This window comes from Halichoerus grypus, chromosome 6, assembly GCF_964656455.1.
Source record: "Halichoerus grypus chromosome 6, mHalGry1.hap1.1, whole genome shotgun sequence".
Classification (NCBI taxonomy): Eukaryota; Metazoa; Chordata; class Mammalia; order Carnivora; family Phocidae; genus Halichoerus; species Halichoerus grypus.
Genome location: NC_135717.1, coordinates 55,819,607 through 55,840,759, shown reverse-complemented (window position 1 = coordinate 55,840,759; position 21,153 = coordinate 55,819,607). Strand labels below are relative to the sequence as shown.

The 21,153-nt window shown below is 40.5% G+C and overlaps 1 protein-coding gene across 6 annotated transcripts in view; it reads left to right on the top strand.

Moving 5' to 3' along the window:
- Positions 1-21,153, top strand: part of RSU1 (Ras suppressor protein 1) — a 192,343-nt gene that overhangs the window by 100,016 nt on the left and 71,174 nt on the right. For 5 of the 6 annotated variants that reach the window (XM_036097051.2, XM_036097050.2, XM_036097049.2 and 2 more), the window contains one exon: positions 2,623-2,755. The exons of the other annotated variant lie outside the window; for it this stretch is intronic. In XM_036097051.2, the coding sequence (XP_035952944.1) occupies positions 2,623-2,755 (133 nt within the window). The remainder of the gene's footprint in view (positions 1-2,622; positions 2,756-21,153) is intronic. 6 annotated transcript variants of the gene reach the window in all.

Genomic DNA, 21,153 nt, shown 5'->3' with positions numbered 1-21,153 from the left:
CTTCCACAAACTAAAGAATAGTATCCCTGTGATCCCAGTTGAGTTAATTCGTGGTAACATATGAATGATGGGGAGTCCTGGATGTTCATCAGATCAAATTATACCCATTAGAAATTCAGACTCTATTTCTCAGTAGGATAAACAATTTTGGGGAACCAGGGAGGAATGATCTTTAGGTCAGAGTAGCCACTAACAAGTAGATCCCTTTGCTTAGGAATTGCTTTGCTTCCTTATGCAATTCATGCTTTTCATGACTTCTCTTCCTTCTTTGCTTAGCCACTTTGGAATACATATATTTTTTTCCAAATGTCTCTGTTATTTTTGTTTTTTCATGGTTGATTTCATGCTGATGTCGGTGGGCAGGCCTTAGAGACAGGAAGATATGTAAATGCAGCCTGTTTATTAGGTGAATGTTTTAAGAGAGGTGTTCATCTTCTAGTGCCTCCGCCCCCAACTTCTTAGTGACTTGCTACACCATGGTTACTGATGTCTGGCTTGTGGGCCCTTCCCTCGATGACCATGCTTCTTAAGAACTGTGGGCAACCTGTTCACTGTGTATTTAACACAGGACACTTAAGAAATACAGAATTTTTTTTTAAAGTAATTTTTACATGGAAAACTTTTTTTCAGACATTATATTCATTTTTAGGAAAAGTGGAAATTGAAGAAAAAAGTAATAAGAGAATGATACAGAAGAGTGGACAAGGACGTAGAGTATAGGAAACGAGATCCTAAAAGAAGAATTAACAGAGGAATTGAAAGGAGAGATCAGTTTTATTCTTGGAAAGCTAAAAGCCCTCCCCAAGTGAAGATAAAAACAAACAAATAGCCCATTGCCTAAAAGGTCACACCGAAGTAAGATACCCAGCTCAGCAGGGAATTTGTGCAGCTCTGGGATTTTCATTTGCCCTAGGCAGTTTTCTGACTCATGGTTTAGAGAATAAAGCCCATTAATTTACCAAATGATTTAATATCTGACTAATGATGTTTAACCATTAAGATGAGGAAATTGACAATATTGGTAATCTTGGAGAGAAATTTATCTGCTTATTTTTGTGCTTAACACCAACAGAGTCTAAATAGCTTTGGAAAGATCATGATGAATTACTCACTGGTAATATTTGGTAATATCAGTTTTCTTTAAAAGCATTTTATTAAATTGTATTCACTTTTATATTGGTCTTCTGTTTTTTTTTTTTTTTTTTCTGAATAGTTACAGGTTCATCTAACAAAAAGAACACAGATTGAAACTCTCAATTCTTTTGTTTTAAGAAGAAATATCACATCATCTTCCCAGTAAAAATGTTTGTTCATTTCTAAAGCCCAGATCAGCAAGGAAATTATGTGCTTCATGGTATACTTGCATCCCAGAATGTGTCCTCCTTATTTTGAGTTATCAGTTATGACAAAATCGGCAAGTAGAGTTCCAAAAGAGGACAAACATGGTACTTTGGATGTGTTTTGGGAAGGATGGTTGCTGGGTGTCTATGTTTACATAGCCTTGGCTGCCTGTAGACTGGGGGTCTGAAAATGGACTTCCTCAATAGGGCTTATAGGGAAAGGCCTTTGGTGAGCCTCCTGCCAGGTAAACTGCGTACATCTCTGCTCCATAACTGTGTTGTTCCCGTCTCTTGCATAGGGCAAGCGTGTGATGGAAAGCTCTTTCACACATATCCTTTTCCATTTTTGAGTATACCAAACAAACAAAAAAAGGCAACTGATTACTAACAGATGATACTCGGGTGGGTGGCGCTTACTGGGTTTTTTATGCTGCCTTCCTTAACTCATCCTTGGTTGATCTAGGACATGTAACCTGATAGCTTCCCCAGACATTCTAGAAAGAATATGAGATTTGGAATCAGAGCCTTGGGTTCAAATCCCCATTCTTAAGTTTTCTCATCTTGGACATAGTACTTAATTTTGCCATGTTTCCATTTCTTCACCTATGAAGTGATGTCAATGACTGACCTTAGGGACTGCTGGAGAATCAAATGAAGAAATGCTTTTTAAAGGTAATCGGTCACCTGATAAGGACAATACAGATATGAATTTCTAGCATGACCATGTTAATGAGATTCATTTGGTGCTGATTCTGTGATGTGCTTATGGTACCTGAGGAATGCAGTAATAATTTTACCTGGGCAGCATTCTTCCTTCACTCATGTTCTACTTTGATGAATAGTGGTGTTGATTGGATTGGGTTTAGATCAGATTTGACAAGTGGTGATATACATTGTCAAGTAGAATTTCAGGAGGTTCTGATAGGGTTGTTTCTTTCGATCTTGGATAGGTCGTTTTCTTCTCTGTAACAAATACCTAGAAAAATAAAGCATATGCTGCATTTGCAAGAATGCCTTCCAATTTCACTTCCTTTCTGCCTCGTTCCCCCACTGCCTTTCTCCCTCCCTCTCTCCCTTCCTAATTTCTTGGGCCAGGGTACTAGGACTAAACATTGCTTTCATACCATTGAGAACTTGAAGTAACACAATTTTTAAAAATCAAATCAAATGATCCAAGAGATCCTTGGGGTTGTGCCGTGGTTACTGGGCAGGACTTCTTAGACCTGATTTTGTGTTGGATGAAATGAACGTCACCTTTTCCTCTTTCCTTCCATCGTTTCAGGAAACTTGGATTTAACTGGTCAGAAGCAAGTGTTCAAAGCAGAGAACAATCCCTGGGTTACCCCAATTGCTGACCAATTCCAGCTTGGCGTGTCCCATGTTTTTGAATATATTCGTTCTGAGACGTACAAATAGTAAGTAGACTGTGATTCTCTAAAATAGTAGACTGTCGTTTTATAGTATTTGTAATTACACCACTTTTAAAAACTATCATGACATTGTCATATTGGTGGCAGTTAGCTTATAGTATTTTTAAATGTTTTATTAATAAACAACATGTAGTAATTGTCTCTTTTTTTATAGATGATTTTTAATTGACATTTTCAAAGGGGATTTGTACCAAATTTGTTAAAAAAAATTTTTTAAGGTATTAGTTGAATATTAAAGGCACTAACAAAATTCACCAGACACATTAAGATCAGCACATACTTTTTTCTCCTTTGACTGCAAAAAATAACAAATGTTATGAACAAAATTGTTAAGCGGTTTATTTATAGAATCAGGAGAGACAACTAGGAAAGCATCATTCTATTCTTCAGAAGCTCTTACACTAGCAAGATGATAATCTCTCTAAGAGAAAAAGAAAAGGCAGAAAAAGAGGAGGAGGAATCAGCTAGCTTAAGTCGCAGCATCAGAATCCCTCAAGTCCTTGCCCTGGGTCAAGGGCAGCTTGTGAGGAGCCAGGCCTCCAAACCTAACCGTCCCCACCTGTTTCTTCCTCATTGTGTCAGGGTCGGTAGGAATTCTTCCACCCCCTACTTGCTCTGTTGTTGTTATATCTTCTGACATTATTTTCCCCTCATCCCACCCCCAAATTGAAGTGATCATTCTTTCCTATGCTTTCATGATCCTTAATGCTGAAATCTGATCTCCTCTACTTCTAAGCAAATATAGAAGAGACTTGAAAAAAAACCCATAGTCCAGTTTAATCTGATTTTGCGTGCAGCCCCAACCTTTGAGAAGTTAACATCCCAGTTAGTTGAGAAGAGCTAGAGGATCATTAAGGGTCACATGCAGTTAGGAGCTTGCATTTTTGGTATCAGAACAATGCCCCCCCCCCCGCCCCCCCCCCCCCCCCCCCCCCCCCCCCCCGCCAACACAGGCCTCGCTGAATCTATGCTGGGGCAATGGGTCAGGATTAACCAACAGGGCAGAATCCCTGCCTATACATGGTGGGCTGTAGTTCTGGAGCCCCCTTCCTGTATACCCTTGTATACGGAACTTGTTATAGTCCTGTTTCCATCGGGCAGAATCCCAGAGAGGATGAGCTGTGAAGAATAATGGTGTTAAAACCAAATAGACTAGAATTGCTGACATGATAGCATATCCTCATCTATGAAAGCAGCTTAAAGTATGGTTTAGATTTCTTTTAAGATAATACTGTGACATTTGCAATATATCTTAAGCCTTACCTATAAGAGTAAAATGAGAGAAGTATAAGATGTGTTTTATTGTTTCATGAGCCACATAGTTATGCGCAATTATATATATAGTTTCTTTAAATATGAATATAGCTCAGCCTTGGAAATTAGCTCATTATGAAAATGTGTGAAAATATAATTGCAGATTAGCAGCTTATTGTTCATTTTGTTCCTCTTAAATTGTTAATCATTGCTATCATCCAGTTTAGATGGATGTCTGATTTTTTGTTGGTAAGTGGCAGTCTCCATAGATCTTGGTTTGTAGGTTATCTTTTTAGAAAATCCTTGTATACATTTTAACATGCAGAAAAATCTACACGCAAGCTTTTTTTGACTGAGAACTGGGAAAAATACTCTTTTTTATTCTGGCTAACAATCTTTTGTTTTATCATCCATTAATTTATAATGTATAGCGTTTTAGAATACATTGCCTATAAAAGCACTTCTAATTTTAATTTCATTTTAAAAGATTAAGTTGTGAATTTATGGATACTGTATTACCTCAGAGACATTATTAGTCGTTATTACAACTTAATCACCATTATACACTATTTATGATATATTATAAACTATTTCTGGTTATTTGAACATGGTTAGGATTTCGGATGAATGAGGTTCATTGCCTTCATTGAGTTAATTGTTCAGTTATTCGAAAGGGAGTATACAGCATGACATTTTAATCAGTAACATGTTTGTTGTCTATATAGCCCTCTCTCTCTTATCAGCATCCTAGTTTTGAGGATCAGAGTAATCTAAGCAATTTGCCTACCAGCTTGCTTTTTGATTTCCTCATGGAGAATGATATTATCTTTTACACAGTGAAATGAACATTCAAAAGCTTAAGTAAGCATAGGAGAGTTGTTAACCCCTTTTAGGGGGACAGGTTAGTACCCCGTTCACTGCTTTTAGAGGAGTCTTTGTGAGCCTCTGTGGGGAGGATACACTTGATGTGACCTCCTCAAGGGCAGGACCCCTTGGTGAATTCCCTCGGAGTTCTCCTCTTCTCTCCTCCTTGGGAAAGAGAAGAGTGTTGGCCGTTCTCTATTTCAGCTTTCTGTCCTTCACCCATCCTCCCGTAGTAGCTGGGCTCACTCCATTACCAAACATACTAGCCAAACACATGGACTATTAACTAGGTAAGACACTAAGTCAGACTCTTAATCTTATTCTTTTTAAAAAAAATACTTATACAGGAATGCCACCATTATGTTTCACTGAGTTTTAACATGTAAGGTTCTCTTTTATGTGAATAGCTGTATATTGCTATAGCCTCATGTAACTAGAACCCGACTTAATTCTTTGATTTTTTTAAGTAGCCACTTCCTAATCAGAGGACTTGTAGCATAAAGCTGTGCATATGATGACTTTTGAGGAGGCAGTTTATTCATTACACGCCCATTTTTCCGAAAAAAGCCAGTTTCACATTCAGCACCTCCATCTTAGGCATTCTGTTCTGAAAGCTGCAGTTTCTACTCTTCGCTTCCTTACGTCTTTTTCTATAAGCCACGTATACCCCTTCCAATAACAAATCCTTTTTTTTAATATATTGATCTTCAGACTACCAAGAAAGCATATTTTAATTTTACTTTGGCACTTAAATCGCTGATGATGATCCTTCCCTTTTTTTCCAATTTTCTAACCAATTGACTTGTTACCTAAGCGAGATCAGTAAAGAACTTACTGGCATGTTTCCTTTCCATCCACGTCCGTGGTTGACTTCCACAGCGACCTTCTTGTTCCAAGCACATCCTCAGAGGCCTTCTGAGTCTAGAGCAGCGACAGGCAGAGGAGATAGATGATCCGACTTCCAGGCTCTCATGGACTCCAAGAGGGGACGTGGACATTTGAAACAAAGCAGTGAAATCAGTGTGCAGGAAGAATGAAAATGTTCTGAGATGATTTAACGTGGTGAAGATAGGAACTTGTGCACTTGAGCAGGGAGGAGCCGTGGGTAGGTGTGGCCAGGAGCGTGTCGAGGTGTCGTTTTCAGGAGCTTGTTCTGTTGAGTACGCTTTGGGCATCCCTCATGTCCTCCTCATCATTTTTCAGGTGGGGACTGCTCTTTGTCCATTTATCATACGTTCAGCGAAGGGAACATACTGGCTGGTGTCATCACATTGCCCGTTCATTATGTAACTCTCTCTGTTCAAGTACAGTCATTCGCTCGGTCAGGATGTTGAGGGGCAAACCCTGTGAGGGCATTAGCATTTTCCGGCTGTGGTCGAGCTCTCCAGTCACCCCTTAACTCTGTATTTGGTGGTGGTTTTCTCCTTGCATGACCTCTCTTATTTCTGTGAAGCAGAATTATGATCAAATAGTCACCACTTGTTAAGTTTCCAGAAGGTAGATTCCCCCCTCCTTCCCACCCCCCGCCCCCCGAGGAGAAGTCAGATTAGAGTCAGGATCCTTGACAAGATGCTTTGTGAAAGGGAGTAACTCACACTTCTCACATTTCCATCAAAGAAGGTGGATAGGAACCGCAAGCCATTTTAAAAGCTGACAAGGTAACTCTTAACAAAAGAAGAGGTTTGACAAATGTTCGGCTGAAAATGTGTTGGTTGAAAGAGGCATTTAGAAAACAGGTATCCTCATGAAGGCTGCAATTTGCGAAATATTTGCCTCAGTTCCAGAGTGGCATCACTCAGAGGATGCTTCCCCGTCATTCTTCCTGCCCTGTGACTTGCTTTCATCTCTAGGGAGAGGTGCCACACTCACTTACATTTTTATTTTCTTCTTTAATCTTGAGTGACGACCGGCCCTACGATTATGCATGCCAGTTAGTGGAAACATTTTCACAAAACAACACTTGGTGAATGGTGGGCAGTGATGAGAAAAATGCCGGCAATTTCTTTTCACTAGAAATCGAGCAAAATAAGTCATCCTGTTTGATTTGTAAGGAGGAATACTTTTATCTGCTGGTTATTGTCTCTGAACTTATTTTGCTTGCACAGTTCAAACTAAGAAATGTTTTCTTTTTTCTGCGCTGCGTGCAAACCTGTGTACAGGCTATGGCGGATGTAAATGGGCTTTTTTTAAACAACTAGCGTATCCTCTCATGGATGCCGCGTCAGTGACCTAGAAGACCCTTGAATAACAGATCTATCTGGTCTACCAAAAGGCTGCAGCATTTCAAACCTAGTAGGTGATCCCGTTCATTTTGAGACAGCCCTTTCCGGAAGGAAATCCCTTCTTTTTTTTTTTTTTTTTTTTTTAAGTTTTTATTTATTTATTTGAGAGAGAGAGAGAGAATGAGAGAGAGAGAGCACATGAGAGGGGGGAGGGTCAGAGGGAGAAGCAGACTCCCTGCTGAGCAGGGAGCCCGATGCGGGACTTGATCCCGGGACTCCAGGATCATGACCTGAGCCGAAGGCAGTCGCTTAACCAACTGAGCCACTCAGGCGCCCAGGAAGGAAATCCCTTCTAACAAAACCCTCCAAACCTTATGTTTCTGCTGAAGTATAAATGGATGCACAGAACTAGCAGATGGTTTTATAAATACCACAGAAGGATGAAGGAGAGGGTTAAACTTCCAGGACATTTCTAGCAGTTAGTGAATTTTATGTAGTGATACAGGAAGGCAGGAAAAATGTTGACTTTTCTTTCATTACTGTACCTGAAAATAGCTCAGATTAAGCCAGAGAAAAACAATATTTCTTTAGAGTAGACATGAAAATGAAGAACCAGTTTGTTTGTTTTTTTTTTCCTAAAGCTTTGGACATAAAAGATTGTTTTTATTTTTAAAAGTTGACTGTGTATTGGGTTCCTGGTAATTTATATTTCCTTTATAGATGTTACATATGTATATTTTGGTTATTTCTTAAGTTAATAAATGTATTATCACATTTCTTCCATAATACAAAAAATACGATTCAAACTTCTGATGTCTCTGAATCTATTTGCATGCAAATATGTTGCATTTACCTAACATGCTAAGAAATAGCAAAGAGGAAAGGGAAACCCATAAGGTATATTTTGGATGGTATTGTATCATATCCCTTATCTGATGCTGACTTTCATTGGTAAAATTGCAAGCATTCCTTTTTCTCCAGATAGTATGTTACCAGCACAAGGAGCTGAGACATGTTTATTCCCCTGAACAGACATGTCAGGACAGTAATATCAGCTGTGGATCTTTGCCACAGTCATTCACCTGTTGCTCTGGGTCTCCATGAGCTGCTCCTTGCCCTGGTAAATTAATACCTCCCGCTTAAGGTAACAGGAGGAAAACAGATCATGCGAGGAAGAGTACATAACAATTTTGTCTCTCTTCCAAGTTTTTTTGATAGATTGCTTAATGTAATTTACATTTAAAAGGATCTTTGCTTTTCTGCTGTTAACTTGTTGAGCACTATTATTCAGGTATACTTCAGAGGTAATTAGTATTTTTCCGTTTTCTTGGTACATGTTCATCATTTTTTCGATACATGAAGTTTTTATTTGCCTTTTGCATCTTTATTTTTCTATAATTTTATAGCTCATGCAAAATAGTTCAGTTTTTTAAATGGAAGGTGCATCCGCCTTGACATTGCCAGTGCACCTGGGTTCCGGGAGAGTCACAGTAGGGAACCTCCGCCCCCTAAACCTATAAAGGTCTAGGGTGAACCCTACCAGGGTTTAGAAACCAGCTTCAGGGGGCTACCTGGTATTCCTGGAGACATCCAGGAAACCCCATCTTATGTATATTCTGGAATGTTTTTTACTCTGACTTGGCTACACACGCAGACTTGGGGAAGCCTCCCTCGCATATCCACGTTCACTGTGGTCCTCCAGTGTGGTCACGCCCCAGCCACACCTTGCTGGCCTGCCACCTCTGTGGGGACAGGCTCAGTCAGGTTTGACCATTGAGCAGAAGCTCTGTCAGTCTTTCTGCATTTTATTCAGCGGCTAAGTACACTTACCGTTAAAAAGTTGTGAATACATTTAGAATAAATGGGAAAAAAAAAAAACAACTTCTGCCTCAAAAGGAGAAGAGTGACGTTTATTCCAAACCTCACACTTTTATGTAATATGATTTTTAAGTGCAGAACAATCATGTCCTCCCTCCCCACCCCTTATCTCAACTTCTATATTGACTGTCAGGCTTACACTGAGGCTGTCTTGTATAGCTGGACTGTAATGTACAGCGTGATTTGTTACAGTATCAATTTAAGGTAAATAGAATATAGATAATTTGTTCTACTTGACAGAAGAAAATCAACATAAGCTAGACTCAGCCTGTACTCTAAAAAGGAAATGTGTCAGCTTACTTCCTCTTCAGGCACTATTAAGAGTTCCATTTTTAGATGAGACTTACTTGATATAATCACATTGAGCTATTAAGTATGGACCTCCTCAATGAAATGAAATTGATCAGCCCTGCATATTGACAACCTTTTTTAACTCCCAGTAATCTTAAAGTTAAATGCTTGATGCTTTCTATCCAGCTAAGATGAGTTATTGCCTGCATTTGCAGTTTTTATTTGAGAGATAAATAAGTGGCGCTTTTATAATAAAAAAAAAAAATCTATGATTTCTATTCTCTACACAGTAATATCTTATTTTATTACATGCTGGCTTTTTATTCTGGTTGAGAATTAGCAGAGGGTTTTGAGGGGATTTTTTGGTAGTTTTTGGCAGTTCAGGGTTCTTCTGTACCATCAGACGTTCTGACTTAGGATGTGTACTATGAAAGGAGTTTCAATCAGCTTTATCAGATAAAAAGCTCAGCTGTGAGTTATGTTCATAGGCACCTGTTGATGTTCCAGTTTATTTGCCAACCATTAAGGAAACAACTTTTCATATTTTATCCTGTTGTGTTAGTGTGTTATTTCATATGTCTTTTTTAAGACTCATGGTATAAAAAGTTTGCAGTCAAGAAATACTATTTCCACTCTAATAGTTAATTTTTAAGTAGTCTTACTTGGAACATATGCTGTTCCATCACCTTCAAATTGTACATACTTTTGATTCTCCATCCAGTTAGATCGTGTATATTTAGAGAATAAATAATCGTCGAGGTTGGCTGTTTTATATGTCAGGTTTACCAGGTAAGCACGTGGCTTTTTCTTCCTGCTGATGCCTGGTTTTGTCCAAATTTGGTTGTCTAAGCCACTCAGCAGAAATTTATTGTCTTAGAGTTCTAGAGGCTGGAAGTCTGAGATCAAGAAGTTGATGGGGTTGGTTTTTTTTCTGACAGAAGGATCTGTTCCAGGCCTTTCTGCTTGGCCTGCAGATGGCCATTTTCTCCCTATGTCTCTTCACATCATCTTCCTTGCTTGTGCATCGCTGCCTGCATCCGAATTTCCCGTTTTTATAGGGACACAAATATGGTCACATTCCGAGGTACCGGGGGCTAAGGCTTCAACAGGTGAGTTTGGGAGCAGATAGGGGTACAGTTCAACCCATAACACGGCTGTTACTTGGATGCCCAGAAATAGCATTCAGCCCTCTATCCATGTGTTCCACCTCTTTACTCTTTTCCTCCACAGGCCCTGTAACTTCACAGTAGGCATGTTTTCTGTATTAGCGAGTATGTTTGAATGACTCTGTGAGACTTGATCCACCCCTTCCCCCATGCCTCTCCTAATATGCTTGGCTTCTGGAGTTTGATGTTCCTCCAAAGCATGCAGATTCACTCCAGTTTCATTTCAGGGACACGGGATAGGCTCTTGTGCCTGGCAGAGGAGTCAGTGTTTTTATTTGGAACCTTCTAACAGTGGACCAGATTAAAACAGAGACTGGTTAGGATTTAAGGGTCCCTTGGGAATGAAGGACACTTAACAAAGCCCCCTGCTCTGTCATATTTGGCTAGAGAATTCAAGAAGGGAGGGTTATATAGAGCACCACCCGCTGGACCCCATGCTGTTTCTCCCACAAGAATCTTCTAAAAGGAAGATGCTGTACAGAGGGCGTTTGTGCATCCTGTCTGCTTCATATGCCATGGAACCCACACTAGCAGGTATGGGATGTTCTCCCTGGGACTTTGTGGTAGCTACGGGCATGTTACTCGGTAAGGGGTCAGAGATTCCCTGTCTCATCTCAGAGTTCCAGTTACCACATCGGGAACCCTTAAAACTTTGCTTCATTTTTCTTACCTTATCTCTGGAGTCTTAACAGGCAAGACTGAGTCTACTAATAACAGGGCAGGGAATTCTGTTCTCATGTAATTAAGCTGGTTTGCTTTCCCAGCAGAGAGAGGGGCATCAGAGACGGAGTGCATATTTTCATGTGATGCTCCATGGTGTCAAAACACAGGCATACTGTGCTGTGAAGCTCTGAGGAAAAAAGAAGGGAAATAAGTTCTTAGCATATGTACTGGTCCTAGAGGTGGGCCTCTGGTCTCAGTTCTGTCGGTGGCAAAGGGCCTCTGCACACCCATGCTCAGCTTCCCCGACTCGAAGGGAGTGATTCAAACTAGATCATCTCAAAGTCGCCCCAGGAATGATTTCCAATTCTGATTTTTTTTTTCTGGGAAACATGTTTTATTGTCTATATTAGTTCATTATTTTTTTAAAAATTTAGTTTAATTCCTGAATTTGCCCCCATATGGACTTACTTCATTGATTTTTTTTTTTAAAGGCAACGAAAGATGATGATGACCCTGAATATAAATTGTTACAGGAAAATGGATACAAGATAAAATTACCAGATCAACCTTTTTATTCTATATTTTATGGAATACCTAATATATGTTTGGCAGTAACTTATTCGTACACATGAATTCCTGACACTTTCGATTCTTCAGACTTATTAATCTGTATAGTCAGCACCAGAGCAATTTTATGAGACTTACCAGTCATCAAAAATTTATTATCATATAAATCAAAGAAACAACGAGCATCTTAATAGGGTAGAGAAAGTGGCATGTAAAGGATCGTTTAAGACTGTGCTTTTTGTCGGTTGTGTGTTATATTTACAGCCCGTATCAGAGAACTTACTCATAATTTCATGCAAAGGGTCAGCAGGGTGCTAGTTAGCTTCTTAGGTGAAACCTCTTCTCTTTGTTTTTCCCCAGTAGAATATTTTGTTGGGTCTTAACTGTAAGACCGAGGATGCTACGTAGACAGAAGGTAGGAAACCTCATGTTTGAATGTGAAGCGTATAGCATTCGTTTTAAACTAGGATCTACATTTTCTTTGGATTCTGTTACAGTTGTCATCCAAAGTTAAGAATTCACAAGCTCCGTCCTTTCCTTTGGGACAAGATTGCTAAGCTTGAACTCTTGGAAATGGCGTGGGGAAACCACGGTCAACAGACTACCTCTCTTGTGGATGGGCTCCGTGTGTACCTTCTGAGAAATGACACTCAGGCTAATGTCTACTGTGTTCTTGGCACAGTTTCTGACACCATTCTGAAGGAATCACAAAAGATTTGGATCTCCATCATGTGAGATGAGCTGTTTGGAGGGGAGCTTTTCCATCACCTGAGCCCTGTCCTGAGCCTGAGTGTCCCAGACTCCCACTAGTCTCTAGGACGGAAGGATCAAGGAGGTGGGCCAACGAAGGGTTGAGCTTCCACTGTGGAGCTTCTATACAGATCCACTGGGAATGGACCCAAAAGACAAAGCTGGGTTATTTCCCATCAAACATACAACTGGCTGCCCACCTCACATCTCCTTAAGTGCTTTTTTCTCTGCCCGGAATGTTCCTTCTTCCCTTCGTATTTACCTATTGAAAGCCCGCGTGTTCTTCAAGTATCAAATACTGCTTCCTGAGAGATCTTTTTTCTGAAGATTTCTCTATCACCCATGTTTTCCAAATCCCTTTTATCCTCTTTCTTCAGAGCCTTTACTTTTCCTTAGTAGGAGTTTTAATAATAATAGTGATCAGTTACTGAATATTGACCATGTGACAGACATCGTGCTCAACTCATTACAAATGCTGTTTATCATTTTATAACACAGTATTTATTTCTGTGAATACTAACCTTTATTTGGTGGTGGGGGGGGGAGGGAGTTGAGTACGTTTTCTCTCCCTTAAGAGGCTGTAATCTTTTTGAGAGCAATACTCAAGATTCCTACAAGCCTGAGCTTTGCATGTGGCATGCCCTCGATGTCTTATATAAATGACCTGTCTCAGGTGGAGTAGCCTCTGACAAGTTGCACTGATTTCTGAAAGAAATCACAAAAGAAAAAACAAAAACCATTCCAGCCTCTAGAATGGACCAAGTTACAGGTTTTTTTTGTTTTTGCCGTGCCCGGTAAACAATAGTCAAAACATTTAAATGCATTCTCCATATATAGTATTAAGTGAACATGAGGTCTTCACAGTAGTCTTTCACTGTGTGTATATAGATCTCCTCTTTTTTTACCACTCTACTTCCGTATTAGAAATGAAATTGTTTTTTAAAAACCACAAATCAATGAGCTGTGTTTGAAAGTGAGCCCTTCCTCTCTGTGAATCCGCAGGCTCCGTGGTGATTTTGTGCATCTTCTCTTTGTCAAGGGAGTGTTTCATGGCATTCGGAGTGTGGGACTGTGTCGCAAATGTTTGGACTCTTTCTGAGAGAAACTCGGGATAGTGGTGTGGGTGGTTATCTCTAGGGAAGCAAACTGCATGGCCAGAGGCTGGGAGGGCGGACCATATTGTCCTCTCCGTTTACCCTTTGGTACCTGTTCAATGTTCTATTTTGTACATGTATTCACTATTTAATAGATTGTTTAAAAACCAAAGAAGAACCTGTAGGGCCCTTGAAGTTAAGAAATGACAAAGAATGTAGCGGTATATAGGTGTACCTCGTTTTATTGCCCTTTGCTTCATTGTGCTTCTCAGATGATGCGTCTTTTTTTTAAAGATTTTATTTATTTATTTGACAGAGAGAGGCACAGCAAGAGAGGGAACACCAGCAGGGGGAGTGGGAGAGGGAGAAGCAGGCTTCCCGCTGAGCAGGGAGCCCAATGCAGGGCTCGATCTCAGGACCCTGGGATCATGACCTGAGCCAAAGGCAGACACTTAACGACTGAGCCACCCAGGCGCCCCAATGATGTGTTTTTTTTTTTACACTTTGAAGATTTGTGGCAGGCCTGTGTCGACCTAGTCTGTTGGTGTCATTTTTCTTTTCTTTTTTTTTTTTTTAAAGATTTTTTTAAATTTATTTATTTAACAGAGATAGAGAGAGAGCATAAGTAGGCAGAGCAGCAGACAGAGGGAGAGGGAGAAGCAGGCTCTCCACCGAGCAGGGAGCCCGATGCAGGGCTCGATCCCAGGACCCTGGGAGCATGACCCGAGCCGAAGGCAGTCGTTTAACCGACTGAGCCACCCAGGCGCCCCTGTTGGTGTCATTTTTCTAATAGCATTTGCTCACTTCTTGTCTCTGTGTCACATTTTGGTATTTCTCACAATATTTCAAGCTCTTTCATTATTAGTGTATTTCTGATGGTGATCTGTGATCAGTGATATTTGATGTTACTAGTGTAATTGTGCTCAAGTAAGACCACAAACTTAATGGGCGGACGTTGTGTGTTCTGCCTGGTCCAACCAGCTGGCCAGTGCCCTGTGTCTCTCCTGCTCCTCAGGCCTCCCATTCCTGAGACACAGCTGCAGATGGGGTGTAAATCGCAAGAGAACTAGAATTAGAAGTGGAGCCTAAAGATGGCACTAAATTGCTGCAATCTCATGAAAAAACTTGAACGGATGAGGAGTTGCTTCTTATGGATGAGCAAAGAAAGTGGTTTCTTGAGGTGGAATCTAGTGAAGATTGCGGAAAGGACAACAAAGGATTTAGAGTATTACATAAACTTAGTGGATAAAGCAGCTGCAGGGTTTGAGAGGATTGACTTAACTTTTGAAAAAAGTTCTCCTCTGGGTACAGTGCTGAGACAGCATCACATGATCCAGAGAAGTTGTTTGAGAAAGGAGGAGTCAGTTGAAGTGGCAAATTTCATTGCTGTCTTTTTTTTTTTTTTTTTAAGATTTTATTTATTTATTTGAAATAGAGCAGGGGGAGGGGCAGAGGGAGAGGGAGAGAAAGAATCCCAAACAGACTCAGTGCTGAGCACAGAGCCCGACACAGGGCTCGATCTCACAACCCTGAGAGCATGACTGGAGCCAAAATCATGAGTCGGGTGCTTAACTGACTGAGCCACCCAGGCGCCCCCATTGCTGTCTTATTTTAAGAAATTGACACAGTCACCCCAATATTGAGCAGCCACCACCCTGATTGACCAGTCAGCAGCCATCAGCATTGGAGCAGGACCCTCCACCAGCCAGAAGATGATGACTCGCTGAAAGCTCACATGAAGGTCAGCATTTTTTAGCAAAAATATGTATTTATTTAGACATAATACTGTGGCGCACTTAATAAACTACAGTATAATGTCAACATAACTTTTGGGAAACCCAAACCTTTGTGTGACTCACTTCACTGAAATAAATAAATAAATCTTTGCTTTATGGTAGAGGTCTGGATCCAAACCCTCAGTATGTCTGAGGAACGTATGCCTGTAGTTGGTTTTGTCCCCTGTGATGGCTCTTTTCCATTCATTTGCCAAGATTGAGTGGAAGCGTTCTTACCAGGTATGCTGTTTAACCAAGTATAGCCAAAACCTTCTTAAAGGGTCCTGAGTCTTAGAAAGGGACTCTCTAAATGAGAGCTTGAAAGAAGGTTGCTCACTTAATGCAGTGATCATGCCTATTCTTGGCTTAAGTATTGTGAAATCTTACATTTTTTGTATGTCTCAGATAACATCAGGCTTTCCTATATCCTTGGAAGAATCTGTAGCAGTCCATTTTTCCTTCATAATCTAATGTGAAATGGGAAAAGGTAGTCATTCACAAAGAGGTAACAGAGTAGAATAAGGAAGAAAAAACAACAAAATGTACTTTTGTGTTAAGTATCTTCAAATAGGTGTATTTTCCCACCTAAGAGTTTAAGTGATTGAAAGTAAGGTTTTCTATATTTGAAAGGTCATGAGGGTTTGAAAGGAGGAAGAATGGATGTTGGAAGAGTTCATTGTGTATGAGAGGATGAGATTGGGCTTCAGGTTTCCATACAAGAGATATGGATTTTTTGTCTTAATTTTTCTCTCTCATTTAATTTTTTTTTGGCTGTAAGCTAAAATGACGTATGTGTTTCAGACTGTTTATGTGAGATTATGAGCATTTTTAATCTGTTCTTGTGCATTCTCAATAGAAACTGCGTGAGTGGTGATCTTTTAATAGACAATGTCTTTCAACTAGCGAATTTATTTTGGTACTAAATTCTAGATAATTCCTAAGGAATGTAAATTTTGTTAATAACAATTTTTGTTTTGAAATACTTAAAATCTTAGAACTGTATTTTTTTATTTTTTATTTATTTTTTTAGTTTTCTGAAGCAGACTTCTTTATTTTGAATAAGTTGAATTACTAAGACAGCTCAACAAGGAAACTACTGGTCATTAGGTTGATTGAATGAAAATATTCTTTATTATTTTTATACTGAAACATGGTTAGAAAAAGAAATAATGGCCCACAGGAAGATGCTCCTTCAAAACCACCATGTGAATACATTATACAAAACGACTTTGGTTTTACTATGGTTGAAATACTAAGAATCTTGAGCAGCTTCTGTAGAAAAATTCAGAACATGATTAAGTCCAGTACCCTCCCCCCTCCCTCCATTTCTTTTATTCATGGACTAGCATCCAGGTGGATTCGTGAGTGAGAGAAGTTGCCTCCATTACACTGAGGAGACAGAATTGACATTCACTGACTTCCTGCTATGGTTCAGGCCCTGATGGGTTCCTTATAGGCTTCATCTCCTATAATTTCATGACTCAGACATAGGTATTCACCTGGCTTTCAGATGAGAAGACAGAGAGTTTCAGATGAAGTAGAATGACCAGGGTTTACCCGAGTGGTAGAGCCAGAAATCAAACTCAATCCATCTTATTCAAAAGCACACTAATCTTGTATTCTCCTTGTTGCTTTTGAGTCATATCTAGGAAGAAAAAGAAGAAGTGCTGAGATTATGTTGACATTCTCATAGGGGCGTTAATGTTTGATGCCTTGTGGTACGGTCATATCATTTGGCTTTTCTGGTTCTTAAATCAAGCCCAGCCCCTTTTAGGGCCATATCCCCATCCTGTGGTGAAGGCACAGGCAACAACATTCAGGTGTCCTGAAACCACATCTCTGAAAACCTGTCTTCCTCCTTCTACCCTGATTCTGATCTAACATCCACCTGTGTGCATGGGTCTGGCCCAACAAACACAAATCCATCTTCTCGCCAGCTACCCCCTCTGGTTCAGTGGGTGTGTGTTCATCTACTGTGGGCTACACGTTTATATTGTTCCATAGTTGGACTTTAGTCAGTTAATACCTATTCAAAGGCCTCTCTCTACCACACTTCATATTATTGATCTCTTTGGGCATCAGTGTGGACTCCTGCCTTTCTCTGCTCAACTTGTACCAGTGACTGAAATCAGATTGGCTTGTACGAACCCTCCCAAGTTTTCCCCATGGTCTCTTCTTGTGTCTTAGTTTTCTTAGTAGCTCTGGTCCCAGGTTATAATTCTCAACAAAGAACTGACTTTTCTCCAAGGAGTCTTGGTTCTTTTAAGTGGAAAATAACATTAGCATGCAAAAACTGAGGGTCCAGAAGTACATATTTTTCAAACAAGCGTCAAGGGTAGAGTGACATGAGATCTGCCAGCCACTGGGGTGACACAAATCAGAAAAATAACCTGTATTCAAAGGAGCATGCATTCTTGTTGATGGTTCCAGTTTACCTGAATCATTAAGTTTGTTTCGGCTTTACTCTATGATTGGAGTTTATTAATCCAGTTCCCCCCTCCTCCCGGCAAGCTATACATCCTAAAGCACGCGTGTGTTTACGTGACTGGTGATCCCACATTGGCATGTCTTCACTTTCTTTTCTTCCTGGCCCTGGTCTTGTGTGTTCTGCAATTAACTGCTAAGTGTGTAAGCTTAGGAAATCTTGTCACTCTCACAGAGCACCTAAAAAGAAAAAGAAATTGTAACTTCCTTCTAGGTTTTATACTTAAGAAACCAAAAGTGGGGGCCACTCAGTAGTACAAAGGTGTAGATCTCCCGGTTTCTAGATAGAATCCCATTCCCTTAGGAGACCGTAACACTGAAGCAGGGAAAATGTACCAGGAAAACCTTTTGAAGTTATGTGTGTCTCCTCTTTGTTTATTTGTCTTTTAACACAAATAGTTTTACTCTTTGTATTCAATTTCCAGATGACATTTGGCTTGTCCTCCATCCCATTCAAGTTTTTGCTCAGACGTCATCACAACAAAACACTTAACACCGCTCTATCTAAAACAGACTCCACCATCCACCCCTGCCTGTATTTCATCTGCCCCCTTCCAGAACGGGGCTTCCCCCGAGAGCTGGGACTTTGTTTTGTGCACTGCTGTGTCACCAGGAACCTCAGACAGTGCCTGGCCCCTGCTCAGCTCTCCAAATAGTTGATGAATGAGAGTTGTTCTTTCAAGGATATGTTGTGGCCTGCAGGTTCAATGTTTCTGCTTGAGGAATGTTTTTAAAAAAAACCTTCTGTTGCGCATCCATCACACATTTTTAAGTATTTCCCTTTTTCTCATGTCTGAGTTGCTAAGATTTCGTGATATTATTAGTGTCGCTTCTGTCACCATAAATGTTTCTGTGATGTTTCCAAGGCTGCACCCTTCCCTGACCAGCTCTTCCCCATTGAACCTAGTAGCTCTTTTTAGCTAGGCTTTGAAAGAAAGAAACCCCACACACATGGAATTTTAGAGGGTAATACGGGGGGGGGGGGAATATCAGAGCCGTTAAGGGGGTAATGACCTAGACTCAGACCGTTAGCCTGTTTTTCTTCCTGTTTTTCTTCCTGTTTTTGAATCAGCCGGCCTCCATCCTCTAACAAATACCCCTGTGGGGATTGGGTGTGGGGGGAACCTAGCTATCAGCCGCTGAGCATCACCCCACGATGCAGGTGTGGCTGTCATCCTCCATCATGATGGTGTGAAGGAATCTGTAGAAGGTGAATTGGCAGGCTTTGAACTAGGGTCATTGCTTAGAAATAAATAGCAAAGCAGAGGGGAGGGAATTCGAGATAGTTCTTCCTCCCCATCCCCCCCCACCCTCAAAATAAGGTTTGTTGACAAGTCAGAAAAACCACTTAGCACTCAGTCTCTGAACCTAAGAACCTAGACATGAAAGGGGACAGGGAATCCCTCAGTAGGCACTCAGCTTTGGGGGAACAGCCAGAGGAGTCCTCATCAGCTGCCCTGAGAAGCGGCCACATCCTGCAGTAGGTTGCCTGCGGTAGCTTCTCTCCCTCACCTGTGTCCCTGACCCGTTGACAACAAGGGCGAAGAGTGGCGGCATGCTTAAAGAAATATTTGGCTTGTCTGCACACAGAAGGATCCCGTCAATACACTGCCTCCACGGGTGAGACTCAGTTTTCTCACAGGTTGCATTAATTCTGTATATTTCAAACAAAATTCTCCTGATCAAATTTCTAGTGTTAATAATATGTTGAAGAAAAAGATGGCATTTTATGGGTTTGTCCTAAGATATGGCAGTAGTGTGACTTCGTTTTAATTGTGTGCACCACAAAAAATAAGAGAGTGCATGAATGAATGGAAGAATTGTGACCACTCCGTGTACATCATTCCCCAGTTCCTGCTTTTGAACATAAATGTTGCTGCATCCGTTACAAAAGAGAACCAGTCAGAGCAGCTGATAGAACCACAGCCAGGTTCCCCCAGCCTCTGGGCTCAGAGCCTCGCCAGCATCTGGAGGCGCACACTTGTGCCAGTGGAACTTGGGGTCCCTGGAGAAGCATTTCCACGAACCCAAACGGCTTCTAAATACCCGCCAAAGGAAATATCAATACATGGTGACCTGTCTCTTGGTCCTACCTGGGAGGGAACCCAGGGAGAGGAGGGCTTAGTCCCAGCATCAGGCAGGTGTAGCTTTGAAGAATAAGCTAGCGCCAGGAGGCATGCAGGAGACAGTGCATGGGAGCATAGGCTCTGAAGGCAGGCTCCCTGGGTTCAAATCCCACCCTTAACACCTTCCGCTAGTTTTGTGACATTGGGCCAGTTGGATTTTTTTTTTTTAATTTAACGTCTTTATTGAAGAGCAGTTGTTATACAATAAACTACATATGTAAGGTATATCACTTAATACATTTTGACGTGGGTGTACATATGTAAATTAGTCACTGGAATCAGGACGGTGAACCTACGTGTCATATCCAGAAATTTGCTTGTGCCCCTGTCTTAACCTCTCCCTCTTGCCCCTCACTCCTTTTACCCCATCTCCAGGCAACCACTGATCTTCTTCCTAACTATACGTTTGTGTTTTGTGACGTATTATATATAGACATCTAGTGTGTACCCTTTTGTTTTAAGCTGGCTCCTTTCATTCAGCATCGTGATTTTGGGAGTCATTGTCGTATGTAGCAATAGTTTTTTTGTTTTGTTTTGTTTTGTTTTTTACTGCTTACCAGTCCATTGAGTGAGTATACCACAGTTCGTTTATCCAGCTGCCTATTGGTGGATGTTTGGGTGGTTTCCAGTTTGGGGCTATTACAAATAAAGTTTTGACGAGCTTTTGTGTGCGAGTCTCCGGACATGCGCTATCCTTTTTCATGTGGAGTGGAATGGATGGATCATATGGCAAGTATAGATTTGCCTTCTTAAGTAACTGCCAAACTGTTTTCAAAGTGGTGGTATCATGTTAAATACCAACCAGCAGTGTCTGAGTGTTCTAGTTGTTCCATATCCTTGTCAACCCTTGCTGTGGCCAGTTTTTTTCACATTTATCCAGTTAGTAGGTTTCCATTATAGTGATGAATAATGATGTTGAGCTTTAGCCATCCCTAGATCTTCTTTAGTGAAATTTTTATTCAAATCTGTCCGTTTTTAATAGTTCATTTTATTGCTTTGAGATTCTTTATATGTTCTAGATACAAATCCTATATCGGTTGTGTACTTTGCAAAGCTTTTCTACCTTTCTGTGATAAGTCTTTTTATTCTTTTAGCATTGTGTTTTGAAGAATAAAACCATATAATTTTGTTGAAGTCCAGTTTATCAATTTGTTCTTTTATGAATTCTGCTTTTGGTGTCCTAGCTAAGTATTCTTTGCCTAATCTAAGTTAATAAGATTTTCTCCTTTGTTTTAGTCCAAAAGATTTA